The 19,230-nt window shown below is 50.5% G+C and overlaps 2 protein-coding genes and 1 long non-coding RNA gene across 3 annotated transcripts; 2 read left to right on the top strand and 1 right to left on the bottom strand.

The window, feature by feature from the left end:
- The first annotated feature begins 1,216 nt into the window (after positions 1–1,216).
- Positions 1,217–8,059, top strand: LOC116231004 (aquaporin-12-like). The gene is made up of 3 exons (XM_031596530.2): positions 1,217–6,725; positions 6,939–7,055; positions 7,185–8,059. The coding sequence occupies exons 1-3, from the start codon at positions 5,903–5,905 to the stop codon at positions 7,361–7,363; spliced, it is 1,119 nt and encodes a 372-aa protein (XP_031452390.2). The 5' UTR covers positions 1,217–5,902; the 3' UTR covers positions 7,364–8,059.
- A 509-nt stretch (positions 8,060–8,568) lies between these two features.
- LOC149916573 (uncharacterized) lies at positions 8,569–12,987 on the top strand. The gene is made up of 2 exons (XR_016469551.1): positions 8,569–9,106; positions 12,706–12,987. It is a non-coding gene; the product is annotated as an uncharacterized LOC149916573 (long non-coding RNA).
- On the bottom strand, positions 9,164–12,581 carry LOC116231005 (galactose-3-O-sulfotransferase 2-like). Its single transcript, XM_090147770.1, has 3 exons — positions 12,439–12,581; positions 10,842–11,769; positions 9,164–10,184 (listed from the first exon to the last, which is right to left on the bottom strand). The coding sequence occupies exons 1-3, from the start codon at positions 12,579–12,581 to the stop codon at positions 9,288–9,290; spliced, it is 1,968 nt and encodes a 655-aa protein (XP_090003896.1). The 3' UTR covers positions 9,164–9,287.
- Positions 12,988–19,230: the final 6,243 nt, after the last annotated feature.

Here is a 19,230-nt window from a genome sequence, read left to right as displayed (position 1 = left end):
ACAGGATTCATGGCAAATGTGACTAATGTGAAGGTACATCTTGCCCCTTGTTCCTTATGCAGATTAGCTGTCACTCAACTGTTTAATAGTGTGGCTACTTAAGAAATCACAATATGAGATATATTTTGCTTTTTCAGACATGTATGGAGAGAGGGGGAAGAGAAGTATTCAAATGCTTTTTTATATGCCTGTGCTCTGTGGACTATTAATCAAAGATGTGGCTACTTTGTAGAAACCTCATGATTGGTCAAGTCTTTGGATGTCAGTTTATGGATATGTAGGTAAGGGTCAGATAGTTTATTTATGATCAAGTGATCAGCTATAGTCAGGGCAAGAAAACAATTCCAGCTGTCTTCCTGTGTGTTCTTTTTCCCATTAGTCTCGCTGGCCAGAAGCTTAAGGGGTATTTTGCTTGGTGTGGTGGGTGGTTCAGAAACATGTATTGCATCTTTGCTCTGACTTGGGCTTTGGAAGTTATGCTGGTGCCTTTGACTTTTTATTTTACATTTTCTTTCTTGTATCAAATACATTTTTGTATATGTTGTAATTTTTTCCCCCAAGCAAGTAATGCATCAACATATGGAGTTGTCAGAATTTAAGTATTAGAGCTATTTTTTTTCCAGTTTTGTATGTGCTCCGTTTGTATTAATGAAATCAAAACAAGTCATCAGATCTGAGGACACTGAAGATGCAGGTTTTCTCAAACAGAAGATTACAAACACCTGGAAATGCCAAAATGCTGTTCTGAGAAGACGGAGGCTGAGATGGGAGAACAGTGCCTTCAGAAATCCACGGGGCTTATTTAACTGGCTGGTTGGAAGCTGAAGAGACTTGATGCATCATCACACTGACCCTTTCTCACTGCAAACAACAGCAGCCTGAGTGGCTGAAGTTGAACATTCAGTGCAAGAAAAAGTGCCTCCCTTTGAGGGACAGTGAGCGCCTTCAGCGACTGTGATTTCTTGGTGTGTTAATGGGGCGAGTGTAAAAGAGCCTGTGCCCCCAGCTTCTTTTAGTGCTACAGTCTATGCATTTCAACTTCCCAAACAGTTTAATGAAGAACTAACTGTAGTTACAATGTGCCAAATGATTCTGTGAATGAATAACTGTTACTTTACTGGGATTTTATCACTTTTGCAGTGGGCAGGACCTGGGATGGATAGGGTTATTGCTGGGTATTAACAGAGGACCCTGAATAAAATTTATACACACCTTTACAAACGTTGCTGGCAGAAGGTAGATGTCATTTTCAGATAATTTTGTACAGTGATAGAAAAAATTGGGGACTGGTAGCCAAGGTATGACAGAACTCAGAGCTGAAAGCAGCCAGCCAGATCTGCTGAACCTGTGTCTGTTGGTGAGGGAAGGTGAGCAGGACTACGGTCCCGAAATGTTGGCAGTGACTCACCAGCTTCTAGGAGATGGCTTTGTGCCACCCAGGTGCCTTACTGTGCAGGGATCTGCAGTGCCACCACTCAGTTTATGTTCTGCTCTTTTGTGGTAGGAACCCAAGTACATTATGTTAACTGCACCGTCAGAGGACAAAATCTCTCTAGTTGTATGTGCAAGAATAGCTGTGGTTTTAACTTCAAGACAGTGTCTTATTCCAGGCACATAAATCTAGATGCATTTCCCAGGCAAAATGTATTGCAGGCCATGGATGCTGTAAACACTAGAATGGCATTGCTCTTGGTTTGAATGCGTCTGGCTTCCTGATCAGTGAAGTAGCAAGGAAGCTTGGCTAAGGAAAAAACCTGTCTTATTGATGATTCCCTCTTTGTCCATTGCTGGCAATGGACTTTGTGAAACTCCTTGTGCCAGAGTTAAGGTGGGAGCTTTTCTTTCTTTCTTTTTTCTTTTTTTTTTTTAATCTTTTTTTTTCTTTGATGGCACAGTCTAGACAGTAAGATAAGTATAACTTGTGATAAATTTAGAAGTTTTTAAATAGAAAAAAAAAAAAAACATGAGATCATAAGTAATTTTAACTTATTAGTTCACTTCTATTGATGAATGAGAACGGTTTTAAACTTGTATTATGAAAATTGTCCAATTTAGTCTACTTAGGAGGTGGTTTCCAAGCTTACAGTCATCCTAGCAAACAAGACTTAGCCCAGCCCGAGTTACAAAACATATCTTGATGCTTGCTGGAATGGTGTTAGCTCTGAGTTGAGGAGTGCTGCAAGGTGGGGTCAGAGATGAGCTGGGAATAGCTGAGCTGGCAGAAGGGGAGAGCTATGAGGGGGTTGGCTGTGCTCTGTTTCTGTGTGTCTGAAGGTTTCTCTGCCAATGTCACCTGCATGTCTGCAAAACAAAGATGCAAGCCATGCTTTTTTTCCCTGAATGGAGATGAGCATTTTTAAGACTTGCTGCTGCTCGACTTGGCTAGCATAGACAAACAGAACAGCCAGAGTTTGAGTAGATGCTGGAAAGGAAGAGTTTGCTTTAGAAAGTGCTGGGGTTCCCACATGTCTCGCTCTCTTGGGTGCCAGTGTAGGATCCCAGATTGGCCTGTAATCCAATGCGTGTGTGATGTGTATGGGATGCCCTGTAATTGGTGTGACTCGCTGGGCAGCTCGTGGCTGGGATGCACGTGTGCAGGAAATGTGCAACTCTTGGGATCTCTGTTACCGTCGAACAAAGCGGGTTGCTCATGGAAAGCAGCCGTGGTGCTGGGAGCATGCACTGTGACATAAGGCAGCTCCTGTGGTGGAGGGTGGCTGGGGGAGCCAGAAGGCTGATAAAGTCTCTCCAGCTGGTGTTGAATATGTCTTTGGTCCGTTTTCCCTCTGTCCCTCACGCTATCAGTGGAAATGGAAGTGGGTGCAAGCTTTCTCTTTATTTTTTTAACTGTCTTCAGATTTTAATGTTGCCTTTTGTGTAATTTAATCCCATTATGTTATTTAATTGTTACTGCAATATTAACTACTGTATTTGTTGACTTTGTTTAATAACTGTTCTTTCAGGGCTAGAAATAAACTTCTAAAAAAAAAAATCTTTTTCTTCCCCTTCCCCATGTCTTCTAAGACAAGAATAGCTGGAAAGAGTAAAAGTTTGGAGGTCTTAATGAGATTAGCAGAATTGGTTTGTAACTGAGCTTTAATGGTGGTGGATGTAATTTTATGCTATACTAGCCTGTTCTGTTTCTTTTTCAGTGTTATTACTCAACAGCTTCACATGCACCTATCCCTGCACGCTGCTGCCATCGTTGCACCTTCTGCACCATGCTCTGGAGTAGCATATGGGAGAGAGGGTCTGGAGCACACACTTCATCCATCATTGAAGAGAGATCATGCGCTCTTTTTGCAAGTGGAGTAAAGCAGCAGCTTAGTTCATCATCATTGCATCTTCCACTATTGCTCACGCTTCTGGTTGGAATCATGAAAATGCAGTCCAGTTAAAGAAGAGGACATTGAAATGTGATTGGGCTTAGGGTTGGTTCAGTTGAAACCCAGATGATGTTTCTGGCTTGGCTGTGGATATCAAAGTACCCATACTGTGCATTTCCCATGTGTTGTTGGGAAATCACCTTGTTCCCTTTCTCACATATTATGTGAACCTTGCTCATACTGTTGACAGAGGAAAGTGAAGAAACACTCTGAGTTTGGAAATGTTTTCAGCCAGACATAAGAAATGTTCTTAACTGAGGTTTGCGTTAATTTATGGTGGAAACAGCTGACAGGAGGAGAGAAGGTGCTTAGTAGAACTAATTCAGCTGATATTGACACTTGAGTTGCTTTGAGGTGAGCAGGATTTTGGTTTTAGTTTGCACAGGTTGAAACTTCCTTGTCCTTGCTTGATAAATCCAAGTGAGGATTGTAAGAACTTGCTTTTCACTTTCTTACACGTGGCCTTGACTAAAAGCAGCAACCACCCATTGTTTTTTCATCAGTTCTTTATGTACTGGATATTGTGCATCAGGTTAAAGCAATGCAGTCTTGCTGTAAAGTTGGGGAAAATGTCTTGCAGTTGAGTTGCGGTGGATTAAAGCACAGAGCTGAGCACAGTTCTTTGGGCCACACCAGCAGGATGCTGGTTAAACACAGGATGGTTGAAAAACAAACAGGTCTTCACTTCCAGTGAGAGTTCCTGCAGTGCTGTGAGGAGCAGCGCTGGGTTTGGCTGCGATTCATGGGACTCGTGTACAAGCACAGCACTCTGCATGCTCCCAGCGACCTGCACAGCTGCACCTTTTCCTTGTTTTGCAACTTGCACTTTGCAATGAAGACTGTTTGCAGTGAAAATAACTGTCCCAGCAGTATCTTGCAGACCTCAGTCGTGTGGGAACGGGATGTGAGATTCGAGCTCAGCTAAATTATTGACTGCAGAGGAAGGGGTTTCTCAAAGATCTCCCCCTACTTCGAACTGTAGCCTGATGGAAACTTTTCAAACAAGTAACAACAGTGAATTTTCTCCTTACAGTCTGTGGCAAGGGAGAAGAGCAGCAGAGGTAGAGCTTCTCGTGCTGTTGTTCCCCCACTGTAGTGGTGGCATTGCTTTTTCCCTTTTCTACCCACCTGTTGGTGCCTGCAGGGAGAACATCTTCCAGCACATCATAACTGCATTTCAATTGATTGTATTGATCTGATTACTGAAACAGGCTGGACTTGATGAGAAAATTAATCGGAGAATCATTAAGATTGGAAAAGATGTCTGAGAGCATCACGTCTAACCAAGTGATGTGGAGATGCATCAAGTGAGTAGGAGGGAAGATGGGACTGGAGGAGCAGAAGCAGCGCAACTCAGTGCTCAGGCTCGAGATCCTGGTGCTTTGTGAATGGCTCGTGAGCATCGAATCCAGCTTGGTACAATAGCAGATCAAAAGAGAAGATGCTGATGTGACAGGGCAGTGTGATGGCACTGTGCCCAGCTGCTCTCTCAAGCCTGAGTTAAGCATTGCACAGTTGCAGGATATGCCACAGCCATAGTTACAGATGGTGGATGGGAAATAGGTTTTGGATACCTTGAGCAGTTCTTAAAATGCTAGGATTTTCACTGAGCCAAAAAAAAAAAGTTTTCAGTCTTTTGAAGCATGTTTTATCTTTCCATATTTGGGCAAGGTGTGCTTATATTAGGCCAAAGATGCACACTTGTGTTTTGTTGGGAGAAATAGGTTAAAAACTGAAGTGGTGATGTGTTTTGAGGCAGGTTGACCGCAGCCCAGCAGTTTTGGATAGGAGGGTTTGGAGGAGAAGTTGTTGACAGTGGTTTGGGCTTCCCAAGGTTCCCAATGCAAGCACTGTGTGCTGCTCTTACCAGGAACCTTCCCAAAACCACCGCTGGGTGAGTGCCTGGGGAAATAAATGTCCTGAGGAAGGAAAGCAGTATTGGTTCCCATCATACAGGGACGCTTACCCTGTGGAATTCTGTTGGTGAGGAGTGAGCTGCTGTTCCCACTGTCAGGATGGGAAACGTGGGCAGAACCCAAGAAGCACTGTCATTATTTGATGGTGACAGCAGTTCTGCCAGTGCAGCTGGGAGAGATCCCATCCAGCAGAAGGAGCTAAAATGTCCCTGCCACTAAAACCCACCTGTGGGCACACACTGAGTGCAGCCAGTGCCAGTAGCAAACACTGTGAGGTCCCAATGGGGACAAGGACAGGGAACAGAATGCCAGACAAGCTCTCGTGTTGGCTGAAGGAGGGCTTCACTGAGCCCCTGGGCACCTTAATAGAGGTGCAGGGAAATCATGGAGTCAACTTTACTCCAGTTCTTGTTAAAAATACAGAGTTGGGGAACAAAGAATTTTTTTCTTTTTTTGGGAGACCTGAAGAAGTAGCCTGAAAGAGGCACTCAGAGAGGAGCAGGGGTGTGTGCTGGCACCCTCAAATAGCTGAGCTGCATCCCAGTGCTTGGTAAACAGCACAGCAGCAGGCAGAGCTGGGTGCTGGAGCAGGAGGCGAGGATGGGAAGCAACATTTTGACCGGAGCAGCTCTGGGCAGCACTTGTCCCCATGCCTCCTGCAGCTCACATGTGTGGTGTTTCCCAAAGCCTCCTGGCCGCTGGGCAGGTGCCACGTTTGCTTTTGCACGACCTTATAAAACAGAGGCTTGGAGGCTTTTCTGCTCCTTCCCGGGGGCTGAAAGCTGCGTGGCTCTGTCTCTTCCTCGTGTGCCTTTCGCTATGGCTGGCCTGAACGTTTCCATCGCCTTTTTCTTCCTGGTGCTTGGCACGTGTGAGGCACTCAGGCGGCTCTCCAAGAGGCTGCTGGCCCCGGGACTGTTGGGGTGCCTGGCTGCAGAGCTGGCTGGCTCACTACAGCTGTGCTCGAGCTGTCTGGAGCTGAGGATGCTGCTGGAGATCGGCCCGTGGGGCGGCCTCGGCCCCGACGTGGTCCTGACTCTGCTCTTCCTCCTCTTTGCGGTTCACACCGCCTGCGCAAATGGAGCAGCTGCCAACCCCACCATTTCTCTCCAGGAGTTTCTTCTCTTTGAATGCGGCTCCGTGGCTACTGTGGCCAAACTACTGGTCCAGTGTGTGGGTGCAGGGATGGGCTGGGCCCTCACCAAGCTCTACTGGTCCTGGGAGCTGACACAGCTCCACCTCATCCAGAACCTCATGGCTTCTGAGTGCAGCTCCTCCATCCACACGTCCCCCCACATTGGAGCTCTGGTGGAGGCTGCCTGCTCTTTCTTCTTCCACCTCATCCTCCTCAGGCTGCGCTGCAGCCCTGCTGTGTGCCGGGTGCCTGTCCTGGCAGCCACTGTCACCTTCCTGACCTACGTAGGTGAGTGCACCCCTTCCTTCCCCCGCAGCCTGGTTTACGGGGAGGAGCAGCCCCTCTTCCCTCCCCCATGGCTCAAGCTGAGAGGGGATGACTGCTGCACAATGTTTGTTTTCTACTTACTTTGGGGTGGATGGCAGGTTAGGGTGTCTGGGCAGCAGGTGATGTGTTGGCACATGGGAGGATGCTGACAGCCCTGCTTTCCTCCCCACGCAGCTGTGCCAGCCACAGGAGCCTTCTTCAACCCTGCCCTGGCCACTGCCAGCACTTTCCTGTGCGCGGGGAGCAGCCTGCGGGACTACATCCAGGTGTACTGGCTGGGGCCCCTCACAGGTGAGCTGTGTCAGGGGTGGATCCCACTGTCCAAATGCTTCCCAGCAAAGAGCTGACAGCCCTTCTGGGTCACCGTAAGCCTCGTGTAGTGAGAGTGCATGCACACGAGAAGGCACGCTCTCGTTTCAGGGATGCTCGCCGCCCTCTTGCTCTACCAAGGCAACATCCCAAGGTTCTTCCAAAAAAACCTGCTGTATGGCCAGAAGAGCAAATACAAGATACCCAAGACCAGGGTGACACATGCAGAAGATGGAGAGCAGCGGCAGAAGGGAAAAGGGGAGAAGAGCAGCACAGCGCCTCGTGTCTGAGCCCCTCTGCTGGGAGCAGTTCTGGTGTGGAGCATTTTGTACACCCAAGCCTACAATGCCAGTCGTGGGGGGGAAACTAATGTGTTTGCAGAAATTACTGGTTGTCTGGTGTACGCAGGAAGCTTGCAGAAACTCAGGACCATTGCGTGGGCACGCTTGGGCAACTCCCACGTGGTTGCATCATGCCATGTTTGAAATAATCTGTCTGTGTCTCTTACGGCCATAAAAACAGTGTAATAAGTCTTGGAGACTTGGGATGAGGAGGAAGCTATCTGTAATGTTTGGTGTTATTTGAGTTCAACTGACACAAATCAGTTGTGGACACAGATTTGTGGACACAAATCGCACAGCTCAGGGAGAAGGCTTTAAAATGCTCTGCAATTCACAGCAGCAGTGCACAGCACGCCCTGCTTCCCCAGTGTGGTTTTTAGCCTGTGTTTTGCATGCAGCCGGGGAGCTGCAAGGTGACAATAATGGGTTCGTAAAGCATCTTTGGTTCAAATACGTGGCTCTGGTATGCGGTGCAGGTGGGTGGTCGCATGCAGACCCCCGCCAGTCCCAGCCCTGGGCTGCTCTCTGTGCTATGTGAAACGTCTCTGCTTAACACAGCGCTCTGTGAAATAAATGTTGCAATTGGCACTAAGGCGAGTGGTGTCATTCCTCCAGAAATTGAAGAAATCTGCTTGGGGAAGAGGGAGGGAGATTTTTTTTTTTCTTTCCCAGCACAGACTCTCTGGATGCAAAATTCCTGATGACCTCCATGGGAGCCCAAGCATGGGATGAAGGAGACCTGCTCCTTCCTTCAGCAGCAGGCAGGATCCAGCCCTGATTAGCTGAGAGGCAACCAGAGTAATGAAATGACACCCAGCTGCAGTGATGGTGACAGAGGTGGGTTTGGTACCCAGGTGTGTGGTGTGCCCTCCTCTATTCTCCTGCTAGACACAGAGACCCTCAAGGTTCCCTGTCCAATTGGTTGTGGGGAACTCAGATCTTCCACCAGTTTTTTTTCTGAACATCTTTTGGTTTGGAAATGGTGCAGAAAATGGGGCATTTTCAGGATCTCTCCATTTTGATCAAGATGAAAAATCCTGATTTGAACCGAGGTTATTTCAGATCTAAGCTATGGAGCCTAGAGCAAAGACATCAAGGTTCTGGGAAAGCTTTTAGGGATGGGGTTCGTTTCTTGTCTGAACTGATTTGCTGGTCCTGCTTTTAGTTTGAGTGCCTCACCATGACTGATGCTAGTATTTTTTTCTCTGTGCAGAGCATGGAGCATTCCTAGAGCTGCTCCAAGCAGAGGGCTGGGATGTCTGGCACAGAGATGCTCATGCAATCCTTCTGTTTTTTCCCACGGAAGTGTCTTTTTGTTGGGCTGCTGAGATCATCTACCATAATGAAGGGGAGTTTAATAGGAGTGACAGTGAACACTGTTGTTTTTAATTAAGAGGCTGCTCTCCAGCACTGAGGCGCGGTGGAGGATAGATGTAGCTGGACAGACAGAAGCATTCCCGAGGTGTAAATGAAGCCCTGATGGACAGCCTGGCACCTCACCACCTCCAGCTGCAGCCTGTTTTGCCTCCTGGCATCATAACAGCTTAGCGTCCCATTTCTGCTGAGTCCTCTCACCGTGGGACAAGCAGCCCCAGTGCTGCCATCCTCCTCGTTCCCTGCATCCTCTCCTCCCACGGAGGCTGGGATTCATCCTTGCTGGCTCAGGAGTGACCTCAGAGGAGTCACAGTGAGGTAAGTCCATAGGGCCCACAACGGGGCCTGTTCTGGGGCTCTGGTGGTCAAGGGCAACAGGGCCTTGCAGACCTCATATCCCACCCGGGCTGCACCGTGGCAGCAGTGACCCCAGAGCCCAGGGGTGGGTGGTTGGCCGTCCTCAGCTGAAGGAGCTGGAGAACGAGGCCGGGACGGGGGCTCAGTGCCGGGTGCCCTCCAGCCTGTACCGCATGGCTCTGCCCTGCTGCATGCCCTGCAGCGAGGGAGCGAGCTGAGGGGGCTTCTGGAGGGGTCTCTGGGGGGTATTCTGGGGGGGATTTGGGGGAAACTGCTTCTTGTAGAGAGCAGTGCTGTACTGCAGCTCTGGGGTCACCAGGCGCCGGCACATGTGCTCCGTCGCCTCGTCCAAGCCCTGCTTGAGGTTATAGCCCAAGATCCTGGCGTTGCCGTACTGCAGCGGCCTCAGGGAGGAGTCCTTGATGTCCTTTGGGCCCACGCTGCCCGTCCCTTGCAGGCAGGTCCTCGCCAGCTCAGCTTGCCTCTGTCGCAGCGCCCTGACCTCGCGCCACATGCGCTCCCTCCCGACGTCCCGCTCGATCCTCTCCCAAAAGGTCCTATTGAAGTGGGTGTAGATTTCCCAGTCTAGCCTGTTCCAGGCCTTTATCTTCTCGGCTGTGATGCTAGAGAGCGGGGACCTGGTGCTGCTGTCCCTGCTGTTGAGTGGAAAGGACACGACGCTGTCCAGGTCCCAGCACAGCGTCTCCTTCAGCAGCACCATGGACTCGTCGAAATACTCTGAGATGAGCAGCAAGTCAAAGGATGCCTCGATGGCTTTCAGCATTAAGTTCACCCTCTTGGCTGTGACCTCCGCGTCGGGGTTGAAGCCGAAGTCAAACGTCATGAGGTTCTTGGCGTAATGGCTGTCGCCGGCCTTGGGGTTGTAGAAGCGGTAGGGCTGGCTGAGGAACTCCTCCAGGCTGCGGGCGCGGGAGAAGGCCGACGTGCCCTTGTAGTACACGAAGGAGGACTCCATGAGCTGCACGGGGTTCCTCAGGATGGAGAAGTAGACGGCTGTGCTGGGCACCACTTTCTGTACCTGCAGAGAGAAAAAATGGAGTTTTAAAGGTGGGGCAGGGTAAAGGGACCTGCTTGCTGGAAAAGCAGAAATGGTTTCATCAAGTTTGTCTACAGAAGCCCTCAGGAGATGCACGAGGAGGGCCATGAAGATGCTCAGAAGGCTGAAGCGCCTCTCCTACAAAGACAAGCTGAGGGAGATGGGCTTGTTCAGATTGGAGAAGAGAAGGTTGCAAGGGAGACCTTGTTATGGCTTCCCTTTGTTTAAAGGGAGATTGTGAACAGGAGGAAAATCAACTCTTTACATGGGTAGATAGTGAAGAATAGGAGGAAATGATTTTAAACTAAAGGAGGGGAGATTTAGATTAGATGTCAGGGGAAGGTTTTTCCCTGAGAGAGTGGTGAGGCCCTGGCACAGTCTGCCCAGAGAAGCTGTGGATGCCCCATCCCTGGAGGTGTTCAAGACCAGGTTGGAGATGAGGCCATAAGGAACCCGATCCAGTGCTCAATCTAGCAGTTGGTGACTCAGCCTGTGGCAGGGGGTTGGAACTCGATGATCTTTGATCCGTTCCAACTCAAGCTGTGCTATGATTGTGTGATCTTTGAACGCCTCCATGCTTTCCTGGTGCCCCACCTTGCTCCTGCCCCACTCCCAAGGCCCGGAGGCTGTGCCCCTTACCTCAGGCCGCAGGAAGCGCATGTGGTGGCACAGTATGTTGAACTGAGGAGGCTTCCTAGGGGAGAAGCCCTCCACGAACCTCGCCATGAAGTGGTGTGGGTAGAAGAGCTGGTGGCCGCCCCTGAGTGGGAAGGCAAAGGTGAGGTTGTGCATCTCACCAAATCGGAAGAGGACGTTCATGACAGTGCTGCTGGCGCTCTTGTGGACCTTCAGGAAAACGATGTTGGTCTTGGGTTTGCACGCTTTCTGAAAGAAGACGTCTTCTACCTGCCCACCATCCCCCAGGGCCATCACATCTGTAGAGATTTCTGTCCAGCTTGGGAGCAGTCCTCTCTCCAGCCCTGTCCTATAGAAGTCACCTGCCCTCAGGAGCTGAGCTGTATCGAGCACGGGGTGTTTGACTGAGTCACCCCAACGTCGGGGTGGAGAACCCATGGCTCGATGCTGAGGTGGGCTCTGCAATGTCACCCGCATCATCTGGGCTGACATTATTTTCTTGTGCTCCTCTGCAGCAATGCTGTTTGTGAAGAGGACACCGTCATCAGTATCTCCCAGAGCTGTGGTGGCACTTTCGGGAACACCTGGAAATATATCCCCTCTGGTTGCTTTTCTGGGGCTGGAGAGCTGAGATTTCAGCTGTGGGGCTGAAAGATGGGCTTTCATCTTGTTGCTGCTCTCTGCAGGCTGCCAAGCCCAGTCCCCCTCTTCTCTGTCTGGGCTGCTCTCCTGTGGTGTCACCCGTCTGTAGTAAAGGTGCATCTGGAAATCATCCTGTGTGTTCTCAGAGGGCTCCAGCACAGCCTTCCTCTGCCTGTATGGGTGATCATCCTCCCTTGGCGGGCCGTGGGTCTGGAGGACATAGTCAGGGCTCTCCTGGCTGTGGTCGGTGGTCTGCTGCAGGGCATGCTCCAGCTCACAGTGACAATTCCTGCAACGGAGTGAAGATGAACCAGCAGCAGGAGGTATGGGATCCCTGCTAGGAGCACTGAGTGTGCTGGTGGGCTCAGCTGGGGCAATGGCCAGGTTGCACTGTTTTCTGCTGCCTGGGAATTGCCCTGCCCTCCACTGTTCTCCACAAGTGCATGAGGAGATTTCCTGCCCACTGCAGGAAGAGTCCTATGGGAGTGGGGCTGCTGGTAATCAACACAAAGGGGCAGAGAAGGAAGGGAGCATGCAAGGAGGGCAGCTCCTCTGCAGCCATCCCAAATCAATGCTCCTCTTTCTCTATTCAGGGTGAGCAGTACTGCTGCTGGATGTAGAGCTCAACCACTTGGCACGACCAGCCTGGCAGGTCGAGGTGGATGCAGGATGTGAAGGACTTTCAACATCAACATTGTCATGCCCTGCTGCACTGGAGGAAAGGAGCAAAGCCTGCATCCTGCAAAGTGCTGAGGCCAGACAAGACAAAGCCTGGAGCAGCCTTGTTTGACCTCAGATGCTCCGAGCAGGGTGCAGGGGTTGGATGAGAGAGCCCCCGTGGGGTTGTTTCCCACCCAGATTTTCCTGTGCTCTTGGTCGTGTGTGTTTTAACCCCTATCAGTCATTGGTGAAGGGCTGGAGGATGAGGTGCAGGTTTGCCCTTCTATCTGTGACATACCTGGTAGGCTGCAGCTTCTCCACAACTTGAAACGAGACCATGAGGAGGATGAGGAGGCTGAAGGAGACCCAGAGCCGACCTGGCTGGCACCTGTATATTGCCTTCAGGTTCCTGCAGGGAAGCAGACATTTCAGACTACTCATTGCATCACGTGGAGGAAGAAATACATTAGGCACAAGGCAGAGGGAAAAGAGACCTTAAGGCTTCCACGCGACACCCATCAGAAATTAGTCGTCTCTTGTTTATTTTTTATTTATTTTTATCTAGCTTTAAGATAAGGTCATTTTCCATGGGTGGAAGAGGTGTTGAGACAGCGATAACCAATGGACATCAACAGCTGTGCTTGAGTCGTGGAGCCTAGTGGAAATTTCCAGCCAGGACACAGATATCACACCAAAAGGTAAACAGTGATAACCGTAAAGCTGCTTGGCTGCTCAGGAATGACTTGCCAGCATGATTTTAACAATGGGAGCAGGCACTGCTCACACTCAGCCCTGCCTGGCTGAGAGATGTCTGGTCCCTTTCTATAAATAAAGAGGAGAAGCTGTTTCTTCTTTACCTTCTGTTTCTCTCGGCTCCCACTGAGATCTGCTATGGGGCCGCATTGAGTGTGGGCACCTCCAGGTCCTGGAAAACCTTTTTGTGCTGTTCACAGGACTTGAAGGAGCTGGATCTTGATGCTATTCTTACCAATGGGGAATCTGTGAGCTTCCTGGAGAAGGGAACAGTTTGCACTGCGCTTCTGCTGATGACAACTACCTGGGGACCAGTCATTGTGTAATGAGGGCTGGTTTGTGCTGAGGACCTGGTTAAATCCTCTGCTGTGGATGGGAATGCTGCTGGAGAAGCTGTGTGCTGCTTTGTGGTCTCTGCTGAGCAGGGAGTGAAGGGTTCCAGGGAGGAAAGATGAAGGCACTCAGAAGCTGCACTCTAATCCTCATTCTTTGACACTGCCCACATTCTTTATCAGTGGGCAGTTTTGGACAAGGGGCCTGAAACTGTGCACAGACCTGCTGGTCCCAGGGCTGCTGGGAGAGCGATGCTGGGTGCCCTTCCTGCTCCAGCAGCCATTCGTGATAGACACAGAGCTTTGAAGTGATAACATGTATCCCATTGATTTGGGTTTGCCATTAAACTGGCTTTGTTCCAGAAAAAAATACATCTAATGTTGTGACTAATTGTAATTTGCTTCCAGTGGTCACGCACTGCTTCAGACAAAGGCATGGTTCTGCTTGGATCTCGGCTCACTGGGTTGAAATGACAAGTTTCTGGGATGTTTTTAATATCTAAAGCATTTAGGACAGTAAAACCTGAGAGAAGACACCTTACAAGCATGGTGAGCAAGCTAGCTGCCTCTCCAAAAGCTGGTGACAACCTGCAGGTACCCATGATCACCTCATTGTCTGGGGCAGAAGCTCTGTCAGGGCAGAAACACCTGGCTCAGGTGGTGGGTCTGAGCCCCAGAAATGAAGAGGCAGAAGTCCCTGGCTGTGGAACACAGACTAAATTGCAGATGCTTCAACAGGTTTGATGCCATCTGGAACAGTAGGCTTGGTGATGCTGCAGCAGTGTAGCACTTCCTTGCAAGCGGTGCTGCTCATGCATGTGTGCTTCATGCAGATTTACTTCTGGGCTTGCTTCCACTGTGCTCCCCAGGCAGTAGGAAACTTCCACCATACCTGTGAAAGATCTGGGCTCTGAGCCAGCTGCCTTTTTGGAGGTGACTGAGCAAGTGGTCCAAAATGTGCCATGTGTTGTGGCCATTTCCAGTCTGATTGGGCTCGCACAAAGGCAGGGTGCTTCCTCCAGGCTGATTGCTTGGGATCAAGGAGCACACAGTGAGGAAGGAGGAGCTGTGGCAGTGGAGATGCTGAGGAGCTGCACTAAAGGCAGCAAAACCAGGATAGAATGGGACACGCAGGTCTGCAATGCATATGCTGTAGGTGCATAGGGAAGGGCTGTTCTGCCCTGAAGTGCTCTCTCCCAGCAGGAGGGCTGCCCGTAGGCACTGCACCCAAGTCCAACGTCGTCCAGGCTGCTCCTCACCCATCTTTCCAAAACAGAGCCTCCCCAGGAGCCCACCTTACTCTGGGTGCATTTATTGGGTTCGCTGTTTGCAAACAGCATCACAGGGCTTTTCAGAAGATGCTGTTCCTGCCTAGCACATGAAAGAAATGCTGTGCTTGGGAGCTTTGCTGGAAGAGAACATGCTATCACCCCAAACTTCCCCACGTTTAACCATTCCCACCACTACTTCCATCTCCAGCCATTCCTCGGCACAGAGGCACTGCAAGGACGTGACCTCTGGGTATAGTACAACCAGTGCTGAAGGAGATAACGCTGTAATTAATAGATAAAATTCCACTTACGTGATCAGGTACCTTCTGAATTTCAGCATGGTGAGCTGCAGCCGTGGCCGAGCAGCGGGTGCTTGCCGTTGGGTTCGCACAGAGAGTCTGGCAGAGCAAACACGCAGAGCCTGGCTTGTGTGCCTGCATCTGGTGGCCCCTCCCTGGGTGCTGTCCCTCTGGTGCCCTGCTCTGCAGCGCCTGCCCCCAGCTCTGCTCTGGCTGGTGGCAATTTGCTCAGCCAGCCTTGGGGCTGTGGTGGCCCTCAGCAATCCTTTATAACTCGGTGGGCGATGGGCAGGCTGACCGGGGATGGTAGGGTAGGAGTGGTGGTGCCACCTGTGTTTGGGTCCCTGCTGCCCTGTGTTTGGGTCCCTGCTGCCCTCCTTGGTCTCATCCAGCACCTCTGATGCTGTTTTCTCCTCCTTCATGTGTCTTCCTGCTCTGCTCTTTGCAATTGATCTTTGCTCCTTTTTTCCATATCTTGTGTCCTTGCCTTCTTGGCAAAGTTGAGGGCAGACACAGCTTGTTCCTAAGTCCTTGCCGTTGAAAACCACTGTATGATAAGATCTCTGTGTCTGTACTGCGGGGAGATCCTGTGCAGACTGAGTTGTGTCTGCACGGCTTGGAGGTCATCCTGCTCATCCCTGCTTCAGCCTGGCCTCCTGTGTTCCTCCTGAGGTCTTCACTCCCCATACCAGGACTGTGCTGTGCCAGAATGGCCAACAGCTGGACCTCCCTGCTTGGAAGCCAGTGCTTCCCAGTCCCAGTATAGCACTGGGTCAGCTTCTTGCTGGCTGGTGGGCAGTGCAAGACAAAGAAGAACCAGGAGGCTCTCTTCCATGACAAAACTTCAGGTTCTCCTTCCTTTTCAGTGGCTTTTCCTCTGTACCCTTTCCCTTCAAGGCTCATCCCAGCATCCCACACAGCACCAACAAGGACACAGCCACGATCCTGGGACCTGAGCCCAGGCAGCAGGACCAGATGCTGCTTGCGTTTGGCCACCAAACACCTGAGGCAGCAGTGGGAGCAAAGGATGTGATGTGTACCATAAGGGTCCTGGTGGTATGTGTTATCCCCACTCCTCCGGCCATGCCTCTATGGGAGAGGCAGACAGACTTGTCTGAGGTCCCTTCTGGCCAGCGCCTTGCTCTTTAGTGACAGAAGGGCCCAGCTTGCTCCCTTCCCCCTCCTGTCATCTCTCCCTGGCGCAGGCAAGCGCTGCCTCTCCCCGTTCACCTCATCAAAACCACAAGTTTGCTGTAGGGCTGCTGCGTTCTCCACCCATCCTGTGCTCCTGCTATCTGACGGGCCGGCAGCTTATCTCGGAGCTTGGGGCCAGGTGAGAGCTGTGGGCTAGCTCACTGGGTGTGTGGATCAAACCCACTACTACTATTGGGAACTCTGAACTGGAGGGATGGAGCTTCTCTCCTCATGAGATCTGAGATGGTTGAGCCCATCTAGGGAGCCTTGCTGCTGTAGCAAGCATTCCTGGGCAGGACTGTGGGAGAGATCTTATTGCTGCAGGGCATGGGATACCCATTCCTGGCAGCATCCATGCAGTCACGATGAAAGGAGAGGCTCACGAATCTGAGGGTGTCCAGGTTTGATCCTGCTCCTGTTGGAGTGTTTCTTCTTCCTGGATTATCACTTGTGGGATTCACTGCTGCTCATTTCAGCCATTTCCATAAGGACAAAGCTATCTGTCTATGGATGGGGACCTCATGAGAGTTCCAGTTTGGGGTTGTCATCCTGATCAGGACCTCCTCTATTCCTCTTTCCTTGTCATGACTATGCATCTGTGGAACAGAAGCACCAAAGGGAAAGCCATCTGCTCAGCTGGGCTGGGCTATGGGGGACGCTGGAGGGCTTATTCCAAGGTTATGAGTATATTGCACCTTTGTTGGCAAGGCAGGCATCTCTGATCCAGTTGCTAGCCTACACCTGGTGTTACGGTGAGCAGCAATGTGTGGGAAGATGACCACTGCTCTGGTGGAGAGCACGGGAGACCCAAGCTGAGATTTCCATCTTCTGGGGCTAGACCACTCAGCAAGAACTGCAGGGTGCTCAGTGAGGGCATCCCAGAAGCCTCCCACCATTCCCTAGAGGTGTGAGGTGCATCACTAATACGTAACGAGGCCAGACAAGCCTAAGGCACTACTCATATCCTCTTCAAACAAACAGACAAAGTCTGAAAGGACCTTTTCATTCTCCTCAGACCCAGGTTTTATCAAGTGCCGATGACCAACCTTGCTCTCCTTCCCCTTCACAATGAGGCCAATGTGTTTGGAAGGGTGCGGTTTTGAGATACGGCAGAGCAGCTGGCATGGGTCTTGTTGCAAAGCTGGAGAGTAAGCAATGGTTTTCCAGGCTCAACAGAAGGAGTAGCAAAGCTTTGCTCTCCAGCTGGGATGCCGTTATGGTGCTGTGAAAGCAAGAAGTGGGAGAAGGGCCACCACTGCTCTCCAATGAAGTTTTTCCTTATCAAACAAGGACAGGACTGATGTGCTTGCACATGTTGGCAGGAGGGATGGAGATGTAGCCTGGAGAGTACAGGCAGAAAGGGAGGATGTCTGTAGGAGTAGGCCTGGAGTCCCAGAGCAGATGAAGAAATGTCTTTTGGGACTTTGCCTGGCTTTTGGAAAAGACACTTTGGTGTTCCTTTCAAACAAGCACCATTGGCTGCCTGAGCTCATGGTTCATTGTGGTTTTACCTCCCTAATCAGAAGAGAGTGTCTGGTTGCTTGAAGAGGCAACACCAGTATCAGTGGTGGGATGGTTTTCAAGAAGAGCCAAGAGATCCTGAAGAACATGGCAGAGCTGGTCAAAAAGGTGTTTTTACCATTACAAGTTGGCCAGAAAAAATTAAGATAAGCATTGCACACGGGCTGGGGGCTTCCTGGGGTGGAAGTGGCTCACAGAGCTTTCCTTAGCAGGGAATGGAGAGTGGTGGAGATCCTGCATATGCGAGCTGTGGCTAAGGGATGTGCTGTGCAGGACCTGCCTTTTCCAGTCAAAAAAGCACAGCCTGAGCTGGTGCAAGAAACCATACTCTTGAGGAATGCCATGAGGTCTTCATTATCCTGAATCTGAGAAGAGAAGAAATGTGTCTGAGTCCTGCGTGCTGCTGAGGCTGCCCTTGCTTTCATCATTTTGGTATTATTTTTCCCCTATCTTTCTTTCTTTCCTTTTTCTGTGTGCTTTACCAAAGTAAGGACTTGCCTGCATCATATTCTGCCTACCCGTGGTCAGCTTGACCAACCTGTTTGTACCCTGGCATCCTGAAGTTTGTTGGTCTTGGGGGGGGCAGCAGTGCTATGGGTCAGATGGGCCCCAAAAGCACCACAGAGGGGGGACACCACGACCTGGGGCTTTCCTAAGTCTGCAGTCCGTCCTGCAAAACCCCAGTGGGGGAAACAGCTTTTTATTTTCCCCCCAACAACAAACTCTTTGTGCAGCGTTATTTGCTTTTCAGACCAGTTTCCAGACGGCTGCGTTCATGAAACGGCCCACGATAATTTTTGACATGATTTTCCCCAGGGAATTCAGCGTGCTGCGTTATCAGCAACGTGCAAGTTTGCTTTCCAAGTCATTTTGAAATCTATCACCCCCAGGGCCTCCCCTTCTACTTGTGGGCAGCCACAATTAGTGTCTATTTAAATTTGTATTTATTAAGTCTATGCTCTTCAGAGTGAATGAGGCACCCTTATTTAATTAGTTCCTATTAACAGCTCTCTTGGGAAAATGCAGTCAGGCCCCTCTGCAGGGAAATGCCCACCAATACCAGGCCCCCCATAAAAGGTGCTGAGGGCACTGGAGCCAATGCATCACAATCTGAAGCTGGGAGCAAAGCATGGCGATAGCTGTGTGGATGTGGATGATGGTCCATGGACAGGTTATGCTCTTGTGAGCATCTTCCCAGCTTGCTAGTGGGAAGGACCACGCAGAGGGATAAAACAGGGCCTGTGCAGCCACCAGCCAAAGATTTTCTTTGGTGTGAAGGAGGCAGTGCTGCTGGATGTGCTCAGGTTGTGGTGAGAAGCACGTTCTTGCTTCTGGCTTACGCTCTTCGGTTTGCATTAGGACTTTGGCCCTTACTTACCTACCACACTTATTTGTACTTTAATCTTGGTCACCTTATCAGAAGCCTTTGAACAACAAAATACATCTCTGATCACCTTGGAAACAGGCTTTGTGATTTCTTTTGGGTTGGTTTTGTTTCCTTGCCAGGGACCTTGGAGATAAGCGTGATCCCTCATGAACCCGGACTTTGTCTGGCAGCCTCCCAGGCCTGCAGCCCTGGCGGGGTCCCAGCTGTCACTGGGGGTCAGTTTCTGCCTTCCACAACCAGCTGGGTGCAGCTGGAGGCACAGGGGATGAACTTGCACTTCCCAGCACTCTTTGACCACGGAGAGTATGGCAACATGCCTCTTTTCAGGGCTGG

Source organism: Phasianus colchicus, chromosome 10 (assembly GCF_987193195.1).
Source record: "Phasianus colchicus chromosome 10, bPhaCol1.hap1.1, whole genome shotgun sequence".
Classification (NCBI taxonomy): Eukaryota; Metazoa; Chordata; class Aves; order Galliformes; family Phasianidae; genus Phasianus; species Phasianus colchicus.
The sequence above is the reverse complement of the archived record's forward strand: the minus strand, read 5'-3'. Positions and strand labels throughout refer to the sequence as shown.

Bases quoted from the DNA above. Each gene is read 5' to 3' on its own strand.
- LOC116231004 (XM_031596530.2), top strand. From the start codon at position 5,903: ATGGGAAGCAACATTTTGACCGGAGCAGCTCTGGGCAGCACTTGTCCC. The intron at 6,726-6,938 runs GTGAGTGCACCC...CTCCCCACGCAG, and splicing joins CACCTTCCTGACCTACGTAG to CTGTGCCAGCCACAGGAGCC. The intron at 7,056-7,184 runs GTGAGCTGTGTC...CTCTCGTTTCAG, and splicing joins CTGGCTGGGGCCCCTCACAG to GGATGCTCGCCGCCCTCTTG.
- LOC116231005 (XM_090147770.1), bottom strand. From the start codon at position 12,581: ATGAGTAGTCTGAAATGTCTGCTTCCCTGCAGGAACCTGAAGGCAATA. The intron at 11,770-12,438 runs GTATGTCACAGA...ACTCCGTTGCAG, and splicing joins GAGAAGCTGCAGCCTACCAG to GAATTGTCACTGTGAGCTGG. The intron at 10,185-10,841 runs GTAAGGGGCACA...TTCTCTCTGCAG, and splicing joins TGCGCTTCCTGCGGCCTGAG to GTACAGAAAGTGGTGCCCAG.